Consider the following 12,962-nt stretch of genomic DNA (forward strand, 5'->3'; position numbering starts at 1 on the left):
TATTTATCTTAACAGATGCAGTTTATGTTGCTTTTTAGTCGTCAGGGAAAGCTTCGGCTGCAGAAGTGGTATGTCCCACTCTCAGACAAAGAGAAGAAGAAGATCACAAGAGAACTTGTTCAAACGGTTTTAGCTCGGAAACCTAAGATGTGTAGCTTCCTTGAGTGGAGAGATCTGAAGATTGTTTATAAGAGGTATCATTTTTGTATTTATCAGAAAGGTGAAATATGATCAAACATTAGGTTTATCTCTAATGAGAAAACTGCAGACTTTTTATGTCAATCAACAAGGATTAACAAATATTTCAATGAAATAAGTTAGTTTAAAGGAAAACTTTCCTTTTAAAAATAATGGCTGTTTTGATTGCTTGCCTAAAGCTAAAATGCTAGCAGCAGGGTAATCATTATTAAATTAATTATATAATTACAGCCAAACAATTATTTGTGCTTGGTCAACATTTTAGAAAAATTCAATGAATTCATTTCATTACAGGGGTAGTAGGGACACTATTTTAAATTTTTAAGTAATTTGATAAATAATGGGCATGCATAGATAATAGTGTGATAATCCTTCCAAAAAATCTATAAAGATTTATCAAGTAGCTGATATTTGGCATTCCTTTTATCTGACTTCTATATTAATCTTACTTATAAAGACCCTGAGCACATAGACCATTTCACTATACAGATGTTTAAGTACTTGTGTCTATACAAGATCTCTTTGCTAGTAGTATTTTTAATTTCAAATAGACTTGTTGCTATGGCGGAGTTCTGCTTAGATATGATAATTTTACCAAGGATAGATTTTTTTTAAAAGTGATGTTGCAAAATAACTTATAGATTAGCTTTTTACACAGTTTTTTTCTTTAATGCTATACATCTTTATTTTATATTATAGACTGTTTTTAGAGGGAACATTTCTTGTTTCTTTCCCATTTTTGGTCTTTTTTGAATAATTTACTGAATTTAAGATAAAAGCATTTCTTCATATAAAACACTCTTGTATGGGGAGTGTACAGAAAACTAACAGTAGGAAATGCAATGAAGGTGGAAAGAAATCATGTTTTCTTCTATTTTCTGATACAACATTCCAAGTATGGATGGGCTTTGTGGTGGAGGAGGTGACAGAGTAAGAAATGAGATTTATAGGACATAAAACCCTCTTAGGTGCTTTAGACTTATCTTTATTTCATAATGAATTTCATCAGTCTGGGTGGTTTTTTAAATTCAGTGTTTGGCTTGGTACTGGTTGAGAAAGATCATAGGAAAATCATAGCATTTGAAAGCTGGGAAATGCCTTAGAACAATCTACACGTACACACTCTCACACACAAAATATATATCTTTTTGACAGGGATAGAGTCTTGACTAAAACAAGTAGAAATACAGTTGCTTTTGTGGAATGAAAAATAAGAAGCTGTGCCCTGGCTCAATTGGCCTCTGCTCTCTGCACTAGAGAGAGGTCTTCAATTTGAAAAACAGTTACTGTTCAAATTTCAATTTATAAAAGATGAGAATTTGTGAATAGTGGTTTGGCCCAAGGTCATATACTAGTGATGGGCATGGGGCTACAACTTGTCTTAAGTGTAGAGGCAATGGTTTTAAACAGATGTGGGAAGAAATAAAGATTAGATTTGCATTTTTGAAAAGATTGCTGTGAAACCTTGGCTGGGGGAGTGAAAGGGGCTGAGACTGGCACCTGCAGGATCAGTGAGGGACTGCATGATAATTGGGTCCTGAGCTGAGAGGCTGGAAAGGAGACCTGTTACCTAGGTAAGTCTCAGTAGACTTGGCCACCCCAAGAAGCAGAGATAGCAACCAAGGAAAGAGGGAGTACAGTGGAGGCACCTCCATTTCTAGAGTTTGGCTTATGGGATGAAAGGTAAGCTAGAGAATTCAGTTAATTTGGTGACAAGTTGATATGGCCATATTTGTTCACTTGGCTCTCTGATGGGATGTGGTGGGCATAGGCATGGAACTTGAAGGTGACAATTAAACTTAAAGTATTAGATCACTAGCATTCAGGTGCAGATGGAAGGGCTAAAGAGGAGGCTTGCAGATCAAAATGAGAAAGAAGCAAAGGAGTGATGTTAGGTAAGTAAAGCCCAGGAGCAGATAAATTTGAGAGTAAAACACTAATGCCAGCTGTTCATGAAATTCAGTAAAAGTGAACAGCTCTTAGAATCTTAAGAGTAAGCACTTCATGCATTGCCCTGTTGCCAGAACATTGTCAGTGGAGTAGAGACAGAATTCGTGATATAACGAGGTGAAGATAGAGAAGTTGAAACCGCATGTGTAGAGTATTTGGGAGAGCTTTGCCAAGGACAGAAGAGGTGGTAACTGCTGGCTAGATCTGTATTCTGGAATCCTGGATAGGGTTTATAAAAGATGTGAGAAGTTTAAGCTTATTTCTAGATAGTGAAAGGAGTCCCCCGTGTGGAGGAGGAAAATCCTAGCAAGAGAACAAGCCCATGAATGGGGCCATTCAGAGGAAGAAAAGGAAACAGCAGGTTGGAGCTCGTAGACTTGTCGCTCAGCCTATTCTGGTGATCTCCCTACCTTTTTCAGAAATGATAAAAGAGAACTCCAACCTGATCTGATATTTAGATCAAAGTTTTTTTTCAAATGAAATTTGGAATTAACAAAAAGAAAAATAGCTTTATTGAGATGTTTCATATATAAAATACAGAGTGTATAATGTTTTTCTATAGGCTCCCTCGCATTTCATACTGAAAACTTCATTTACTTCCCACTTAACCATGTATTTTGTTATTATCAGGTGATGTGTTTTCCCTGCTCAGGCTGGAAGATAAGAACTTTTAAGCCAGAGAATGTCTACTGAGCTCCTAATAAATTCTGCTGTAGCACATTTACTGTCCTTCTTAGCACGTGTTTTTTTTTTTTTTTAATGTCGTCTTTGTTCATTTGTCCTGTTCATTTTCTTCACTGAGCATTTGGTATACGTATTTTCCCTTTGTGGGAGGAAGCGGTGGGGGTATAAGGGTAAAGTCATTGAAAAGACAGGCTGAAAATGTGAGGACTTATGATATGTTCCCATGTGCCATCACCTAGTTTTGTGACTTTGAATATTTTGTTGCGTTTTTTTGCCTTTGTTTCCTCACCTTTAAAATAAATGCTTCTGAATATCCACTAGAAACAGAGCATTATATGCCTAGTTTGTGCAACATATCATAGTAGAGGCAATTGAATTTATGTCTTTTAAAAATTAATTTTAAAATGCATCCCCATGTTACTAGCTTGAGAATTTGTTGAAGGGTACTTATTGATTTTCTTTACTAACAAAAGAAATTTTAACGACATACCAGTGGGTATTGAGAATAGTTTAGCTACATTCACGCACAGTCAGCTGATATTTAGCTGACTGCAGAGAAGTCATGTGTTTTGAATATAAGAATAGGCACTTTCAGATGTTCTGAGTGCCAGTAATTAGAGTAAGCCCTAATCCATGCTGCTAAAAATAACTAAACATACCTCTCCTCTTACTAGTCTATTATTAATTTTACTAAGAGAACAACATGAGCTCATATTGAATTTGAAAGCACCATTTGTTCCTAAAAATAGGGAGTACTCTTCAGGTTCTCTTGGTAATCTTTACTAAATCTGTATTTCATTTTTTATCTCTTTCCCTTTTTCAAAGCTCTTAATATATTGCGTTGGGCATATTTTAATTTTAACCAGGTGCAGGATTATTTTAATATACTTTGCAGCTGTGGTTTTTAATCGAAAATTTGGGCTCCAGGGTCAAATTTCTATTCTCATCTGGTTATTTAAGCCTGGATCTCCTATAAATGCAAGTAATAATGATATCTTGGTAGGGATGTTGTGAGAATAAGATGGTAAAATATGCAAAAGCCTTCACTAACATTTAGTGCCTTACTTATAGTGAGTCTCTCCATGGTACCTGCTATTGTACTTCTGTTTATTCTTCCTCAGCTTTCTGAAGAGGTGTTCTTATCATGCTAATAGCTGTCTCTTCACCTGGAAGGAATAGTTCTTTATGTTGATGCCTTTTCCCCATTCGTAGTGAAGTAAACATTTAGAGGATTGAAGTAGCCACTGAATGGTATAGGAGACCCCGGATTTATCACTAGAATGACAAAAAAACTAAAGTGAAATACTACTGGAGTTCATTTTTTTCTTTTTAAAGTATTTTTGGTTGGTACCTAGATCTATCAGCCCTGCTTATTTTTAAATTCTTGATTGGTATAATTTAGGACCTTCTACTATTTAATTGCTCTTTAAATATTGTTTACTTGTAAACAAAGAGGCAATATTGTGGTTAAAGAAGCAAGTAGATACATACTGGATGTCTAACAGTAGCATGGCAGAAGTTTGAAAATAAAGAACCTTGTTCCAAACTTGCTATTAATAATCTCTGCAGTAGAATTATTTGTTATTCTATTCATAGAAATGATTTGTATCTGTCTTTTGGTCTGTCATTTTTATATCAATTCCTTTAATCTTTAGTTTTCATAATTCAGAGAAGCTCCTGTATCATTGTTTCTCAACCTGTGGGTCAACCTTTGGCAACCCTCTATCTCAAAAAATATTTACATTACAATTCATGACAGCAACAAAATTACAGTTATGAATTAGCAATGAAAATAATCTTATGGTTGGGGGTCACCACAACATGAGGAACTGAATTAAAGAGTCGAAGCATTTGGAAGGTTGAGAATTGTCCTATATCATTTGTGCCAGACTCTTCAGAAGCTATTAAAGAACATGGATTAGGGAGGATGGAGAGAGAACAAGTTGGAACAGTCTTGCTTTTTAAATAGATAAACAAAACAAGGTTATGATGGGAGCAAGAGGAAGTTCTTGTTCAGGTTAGAGATGGTACCCTGTTTCACTTTTCCTGTTTCTCTTCTTACTGGGGATGAGGGAACACATTGAAATGTCTACTCTGAGAGACCACAGACTTGCACATTTGAGGCTTCTGTGAATATTTTATCCTTCAATAACATGTTCTAAAACATTGACAGTATCGTCAATAAGCCCTTCAGTTGGGATATATTGACAGCTAGTTTGTTTTCTCCTTCATTTGCTTGTAGTTTGAATCAATCACACTGTATATTTTGTTCTAATTAAGTAAACTTAAGAAAAACTGGTTCAATTATATTTTCAAATGTTTAGAAAGAAACCTGAAAAGAAGAGCAAGATCCATTACTCCTTCTAAGAGACATGAATGAGTTACTTCTTTTTCTCTTTTCTTTTTGCCTGTGTTTTCCAAGATTTCTCTTGTATATTTATTGCTTTTGTAATCTAGAAAAAAACTTGTTTTAAAAGAAGAATAAATATAATAAGCATGAGGACTTGTTCAACAGGACATGGAAAATATATTTAGAAAATATGATTATAGGGGGTAACATTTTTCTGTGATTCTGTTTCATGACAGATATGCCAGTCTATATTTTTGCTGTGCTATTGAGGATCAGGACAATGAACTGATTACCCTGGAAATAATCCATCGTTATGTGGAATTACTTGACAAGTATTTTGGAAGCGTGAGTAGGAGATTTAGTTTTTATCTTGTTTCTAATAAGCTTATTATTTGGGGATTCTAACTGTGAGGAGAGAACAGGAGTGACTATATGTTTGTTCGTTAGTTTAGTTTTTCAAGACAGGGTTTTACTGTGTAACCTTGGCTGGCCTTGAACTCACTCTGTAGTGATGGCTGGCCTTGAACTCACAGGGATGTGTTTGCCTCTGCCACCTGAGTGCTGGGATTAAAGAAGTGAGCCACCACCACCCTGCACTGAGTCTTATTTCTTGTGTATCTAGTCAACTTTCAGAATCTCTGGCCCCACAGATGTACTCATTTAATTATGATGGTGAGAATAAGTTTGAAAATAGTAAAATAGAGGGGCTGGGTAGATAGTGTAGTTAGTGAAGTGCTTACCACCCAAGCATGAGAATCTGAATTAAATCCCATTATGCACACAAAAAGCCCATGCTGACTCTTGCTGGTGCTACTGGTGGTGGTGGTGCTGCTGCTGCTTTTTAAATTTTCTATGTATGGATATTTTGCTTACATGCATGTCTGTGTATGACTTGCACACTTGGTGTCCACAGAGGCCAAAAGAAGGTGTCAAATCCCCCTGAAAGTAGAGATACAGGTGCTTGTGAGTTACATGTAAGTGCTGGGAATTGGAATTGGTCCTCTGGAAGAGCAGATAGTGCTTTTAATTGCTGAGCCATTTCTCCAGACCCTAGCTTTCACTTTTAATTCCTTGGAGAGTGGAGACAGGTGGATCTCTGGAGCTCACAAACCAGCCAGCCTAGGGCCTAGATCCCAGTGAGAGACCCTGTCTCTAAAAACCAGGTAGATGACTCCAGAGAAACAACACCCATTTGCACACTGGTACCCGAAAATGCTACCCGAATACACACACACACACACACACACACACACACACACACACACACACACACACACACACACACACACGTGAAATAGAAGAGTCCTGTTGCTGACATTAGCATCCTGGAAGTGTGAAGTATAGCTTTCAGAATTGTTAGCAGCTTAATCACATTACTCAAGAAATATGTTTTTAAAGATCAGTTTTTATGAGTGGAAAACTATTAAGTTGACTACACAGAGTGTATGCAGAGCCAGGTCTTACTTATAGGCACTGTGTTGTCAAGTACTTGAGATTTAAAAATTAAGCTTACTCAAATCAATGGTGCTTAATCGGCAAGGTTTCCATTTTGAAAAGAATTAAAATCAATTCAATCTCATCAGATTTTATAGTGAATAAGCATCTTTAGCTTAACAGGCTTTGTTTTGTTTTGTTTCATTTTGCTTTTGCTTTTCAGGTGTGTGAACTTGATATCATCTTTAATTTTGAGAAGGCCTATTTTATTTTGGATGAATTTCTTTTGGGCGGAGAAGTTCAGGAAACGTCCAAGAAAAATGTCCTTAAAGCAATTGAACAGGCTGATCTCCTGCAGGAGGTAAGCTACTTAGGCTCCCAAAAAGAAACTAGCATGTTTTGCTTTTGCTAGGGAAATCTCAGTCATCATCCCTACAGGTTTCAGAAATTACTTCAAAGCATGCTTGGTATGTAGTGTTCATGTACAATTTGACTGGAATATGTGTCATTCACATCAACTCTGTTATCTATGGATGAATGGTTCTCTATGGAGATGGCCTGCCAGTGAGGCTGATTTAGAGGACAGACTACTTCAATTAAAATAAGTAAATGAATAATTAGATAAATAAATTATATATTAAAGGGGGAAATAATTGGACAAAACCAACAATCATTTGAGAACTTCTCATCCTTTGTTTTGAAATACTTAAAATCCCCCCACCTTTTTCATTAGTGGGATAATTAGGAGTTGAATGTGAGATTATGGCATTTCCTTTCCAAATTGGTTCATGTTTTCACCTCATGTCCATTAAGTGCAAATGTAGCCAAGCAAATGTTAGTGTTTTCTAATTATGCTTTTTATAGAACCCTCTGGCTTTGTGTTAACAAAATTAACTTAAAATGAATTTGTACTTCTCTTTGTTCATTTGAAATTACTAACCATGTTCTGTCAAAACTATTATATTCCTGTCTTAACTTCCATATCCCAGAACCATAGCAACCCCTTTCCCTTCTAATTGCCTTCAACATCCTCAGCTAATCGTGTGTTTGATGCTTAGGTAGCAAATTAAATTATAGGTTAGAACTAATTGTGGTTGTTACAATATAGAAAGTTTAGCATGAAAATGGGTTAGTAAAGGAAAAAATAGGGTATTTTCATTAAGGTAGCTATATATATTATATTTATGACATAAATGAATATTTGTGTCCCATGGGTTCACTTATTAAAGCATATTTGTATTCTTAGTTTATTTTAACCCTTTATTTATTGTATATTTATTACATTTTTAATTAGTAAAACAGACTTTAAATTAAATTTCTTAGTATTTCTGAAATGGCTAGCTTTAAAGAAATGACTAAGGGGAGAAGAATAACTTGAATTTTCTGTTAAAATTTCTTTACTTTTGGCCTCTGTGGTGGAGGGAACTCCTAGTGAATCCACACCATCAGTCAGCTAGAGCCTGCTTTAGGTTGTGTTAATATCATCCAGAGTCTACAACTATTAAATATGAGATAGTGAACTGTGTGTTTAATGATGTTGTAGTTATCAGAAAAATGGCTTTAAGTGCAAAACTGAAGTATTTCAGTGATGGCCCCTCATGCCATCTGCTGTTTGGTAGTCAAATGAGCACAGACCTTTTTCCTTGTGTGCAGTTTGCCATGGTAGTTTATTAATTGATTACAAACATGTCATTTTGAAGGTTTGTAATTTTAACATCAAGTATGCTGACTCCAAGAGTATATTCTACTGTTATAATATTGGTTTTAAAGTTAGCATCTCCTTTTTGTTGTTTGCTAATCAAACTTAAGAGAAACAACAGCAATATTCAAAAATGATTAGGTCAAGCTGGAGATGTAGCTCAGCTGGAAGAGTGTTTGCCTAGATTGCATGAAGCCATAATTTCAGACCTTAGTATAAACCAGATATGTGCCTGTTGTCTTAGCACTTGTGAAGTGGAGACAGAAGAATCAGGAGTTCAAGGTCTGGGCTACAAAGTAAATTTTGAAGGAAGCCTGAGCAACCTGAGGCCCTGACAAAAACAAACAATAAAACTAACCAAAAGATAGTCCCCAGTATTAGGAATTGGAAATTATTCATATTTGTGTCTTGTCTTAATAATGTTTAATTATTATAGAACTATAACCTCTTATATCAGAACTTGGTATTTCTTCTGTTTTTCGCCATTTTCTGGTAAAATTTTTCTTGTTTTGAAGACACTTTTAAAGCTATTAAAGCTCAGTTTTTTGCTTTTAATGTGTTCCTAGAGAGTAATGCTTAGGGCCCCAATATCTTCTTGTTCCTGAGTTACTTTTTAAAATGCTTCTGGAATATTGCTCTGTGCTTTCTAATAAAACAGTTTCATGCTTACTTGATAGTATGTATTTACCCTATGAGGGAATACAAAGCATTATTGTAGCAGTATGTGCTATTTATTACTTCTTAGGCATGTTCACTACTGTCATTATCAGAAGCTAGAACCTTTTATTGAATATGTAGATTTATTGACAGTATTTTCTCAAAAGTCTCCTTGTTAAGATTTATCAAAATGCATAGGTCTATAATAACTTTCCAGGTCTTATATTTTGAAATATAGCAGTCACTTTGTCAGTGTCCTTGAGTGATTTCATTTCTAAAATTGTTTAAGTATAGCTATTTTAGATAAATGTATCCTAAAATTTGCAGTAAAAGTACTAAAAACCTGATTTAAATGTATTTTTCATGTATTATAACTTTTCTATCTAATGTCAAAGTCTTTATTTGGACTGTTTTAAGCACTAAAGATAATTTTGAATTAAGAATGAACTTAATCTGTTAGCTTAATATTATATACAAATTAGAATAATTTTGATTTTATATATTTTTATAATTTGTGAAATATATACTTCTATTCTTAATTCTAATCAGAAAATTTATTAAAATGTTGCTTTTGCCCAATTTCTATGAATATGTAAATAAGGCAGTCTTTCATTTTATGGGCAAGCAGGGAGAGCAGATGTCAGTGGTTAAAGTAGATTTTCTTCTGTTATGCTACAATTAGTAATAAGAATAAAACAAATGCATATCTGAATGATAACTGCCAAAATATTAGTAAGCATTATGGTTTAACTTTATATTTTTCATATTTGACATTTGTAGACCAATTCTGTGTTTAGACCTTTTGGTTACATGAATTCATAATTAACTTTGGGAGAGAAAGCTCAGAAATTATCCCATTATTCAATTTTTAGTATTTGACTCTTGGAATTCAAAACATGTCATCTCAACATGCCACTGGTACTAAAGTTGATTTTTAAATTAAGATATGACATGCTGAGATTAATGAAGTTATATTCTTTATAATGCTTAGCATATTTCCCTTCCCACATACCTAGTTTTGGGTGGTAAGGTGAGGTATAATGATGCAGCTGAATTTATTTTATAAACATATATATTGATAATGACAAAGGAAATAATAGTATGGCTTTTCCCCCCTGTGAAGTCAGGCACTTACCAGTTTTTCTCTGCTCCTTAATTTTATAGAGCCAGAATGAAGAATGGGGAGGTTTGTCTGAGGATATCTTATGATAAAGAACAGTCTAAGACTTTAGTTCCTTTGACCCCCAACTTATTTATTGGTAACTACTAAATTTACCATTTTTGTGGCATGGATAAAATGGCACTATGCAAAGACTGTTGCACGTGAGATGATTTCAAGTCCTTGCTTGATCTGGGAAGATCAAATAGTTAAATATTAGGCATTGGGCTTGTTATAACCCTAGAGATAGATGCATGATGGTGTTGATCAACGCTTTGAGATGTTGACCTGTCTTTCTTATACTAACAGCATCATTTTGAAATTCTTGGGGATTTTTTTTTCCTTTGAGCTTTGTTTGCTGTTGGTATTGTTTCTCACTAAAGTAATCCATGAAATGGAAAAGAAGTGAGGTGCCAAAAGCAACCACTGTACTCATGAATTTGCTTCTACTTGAAGATGATCCACTTTACAAATAGTTTCACTGGATTTGCAGATGTTTGTCTGTCTAGTCTAGAAATCGGTAGTCTATGGAGAATTACTACTGCTAAAATTGATTTGTTTTAGTGCTGAGGCCTGCATGAAATATCTTAATAGTATGCTATGTCTTTGTGAAAGTAATCATTAATCTGTGGGACTGCATAAAAATGGAAAGGTAAGAATCTTGAGAGAAAAGTGATTTCTTTAAAGAAATGAGGTTTTTATAATGACATTAAGCAAATAAGTATTTCTTGAAGTATCTTACAATATTATGAATATTTAAGCTTTTCAAAAAATAGACCTAGGTAATTAAGAATATTTAGGCATATTTAGGTAAGATTCAAGAATATCATAAATTGCTTTAAAGGCATAGGTCTTTTCAAATATATACAATTTCATTTAAGAGCAAAACATATTTTGTTTAAAAAGTTTTTCTGATTTGCTTTAAGAAGACAAAATCCCTGTAATTCTTTTGTAATTACGATTCTCTCATTTTATAACTTTTAAGCCTAAACTGTTTCTTTAATTGGGTTAGAAGTTAAGCCTATATTTATTGATGCAAGAGTGTGTTAAATTAGTTCGGGGTCTGCTAGAACAGGTTCTGTAGAAATGAGGTTTTATTGATGATTAAAGTAGTCTAGAAGCGGGCAGATACACAAGGCAGAATAAATCTTTAGCTTTACTTTTAGTGCCATACAATATGAGTAGTGTCATTGGTGTCTGGTTTCCAGGTTGTAATCATTTTTGTTCTATGTAGTTTTAGTCATGGTTTCCCTTTGTTTGTTCTTTGGGATTTTGAGCCTACCCCACTCCTTGTTTCTTTTCTAACTCCTGGTGAACCAGTTCTAGCTACTCTTGAGCTCTATTTCTTGTTTGTTTTGGCAGTGCCTTGGGATAGAACTCAGGTTAGTGCCTGTGCTAGGCAAGCCCTCTATCACAGACCTGTATCCCTAGCTCCACTTGACTTTTTCTAATTATTAAAAGCTGGAGTAATTTAAATAGCCAATTATTTTAAATTTGATCTTGAAACAAATTTTTTCACTAGAATCCATAGTAGTAAATGCAGTTTATATCACAGTGCAAAGTACAAAATTATTGAATAATACTCTCATTTATTCCTTTGTTCTCAAATTTTATATTCTATTCTATTTTTCTTGTTTAATGCTAATCTTAATAATCAATTTCATGTTCCTAGGTTTAGGACCTGCTAAGAGCACATTCCAAGTGGTCAATGGTGATTTTTTTCATTAAATAGTACTTGATAAAAATTTTAGGTTTGAGTTTCCCCCCACTGACATTATAATTTGTTTTGTTGTCTCTGTGCTTAAAAAATAATTCCCATAGTAGAAAAATTAGTAAATACAGGCCAACACACTAAAATATAATCTTACCTACCAAACAAAGCCAATTAGATTAATTCATTGGTTCTCCTGGGAATGAGATGGGGACTTCCAGTCGTGCACTTCCAGAGTACATTGGGTTATGCATGCGCGAACAAATTCCTGGTTGTTAAAGCAGTGCATTGTGACTGGCATCTACTAGGTAGAGATCAAGGACACTACTGAATGTCTTATTCTGCCCAGGACACATCCACCAAAGAGTTATCCAGCCCTAAAAGTCAGTTGTATTCAAGTTGAGAAACCCTGACTTAATTTAACACCTTGAACTAAGAATTTCATTTTCTTTTATAAACTGTTGCATCTTTTTAATAGTATATGTAGTATTCATATGGCTGAAAATTAGAAATGCAAAGGAGTAGCAAAGTTTACTTTAAAATTGTGAAAAGAGCATATGTTAAAGAACACGGAAATGGCTATAAAAAACTACCCGTGTGATTCATACAAATTACCTTTGCCTGGTAACAAGCAACTGGGGAGATAATCTATGGGTGCCTTTAGAACCTAACCCACAGAAAAGCTTATTGGATGTCACTGAATAATCTATTTTCCTCAACAACAACTAGATCTGTTCATTTCTATTAAAGTAATTGAGTTTTTATGTGGAAACAAGATTGAATCTACCCTGCAGGCAGGCACAACAGTATTGAATTTTCTGCTGATTTCCTTATCTACTTTAGGATGTGATCATTTCTTAAAGGAAGAATAAAGTGACCAGAATTTACATATACAGACTTCCTTTTGTTATAGATAGATGTTTTGTTCTTCCTTATTCTGTTAGTCTTGAAGAGTTTGTTTGAAATTCTGATTTTAAGAAATTGTTTGTTTAGAAAACTGATTAAATTTAGGATATTTAAAGGCAAATACACATACACTAGAATAAGCTTAAAACATCTCTTTAAGCTAATTTTCCTGTTGTTTTATTTAAAAAGTATAATTAGATGCCGAAGAAAGTAA

At 34.3% G+C, this 12,962-nt stretch overlaps 1 protein-coding gene across 5 annotated transcripts in view; it reads left to right on the plus strand.

The window, feature by feature from the left end:
* Ap1s2 (adaptor related protein complex 1 subunit sigma 2) overlaps positions 1–12,962 on the plus strand; it is a 22,318-nt gene continuing 9,356 nt past the window's right edge. For 4 of the 5 annotated variants that reach the window (XM_027432721.2, XM_027432723.2, XM_027432724.2 and 1 more), the window contains exons 1-3: positions 1–194; positions 5,419–5,527; positions 6,840–6,977. In XM_027432721.2, the coding sequence (XP_027288522.1) occupies positions 16–194; positions 5,419–5,527; positions 6,840–6,977 (426 nt within the window). In that variant the 5' untranslated portion in view covers positions 1–15. Of the gene's footprint in view, positions 195–5,418; positions 5,528–6,839; positions 6,978–10,534; positions 10,537–12,962 lie in introns of all 5 variants that reach the window. The other variant, XM_027432726.2, reaches the window with a different exon arrangement.

This window comes from Cricetulus griseus, chromosome X, assembly GCF_003668045.3.
Source record: "Cricetulus griseus strain 17A/GY chromosome X, alternate assembly CriGri-PICRH-1.0, whole genome shotgun sequence".
NCBI lineage: Eukaryota > Metazoa > Chordata > Mammalia > Rodentia > Cricetidae > Cricetulus > Cricetulus griseus.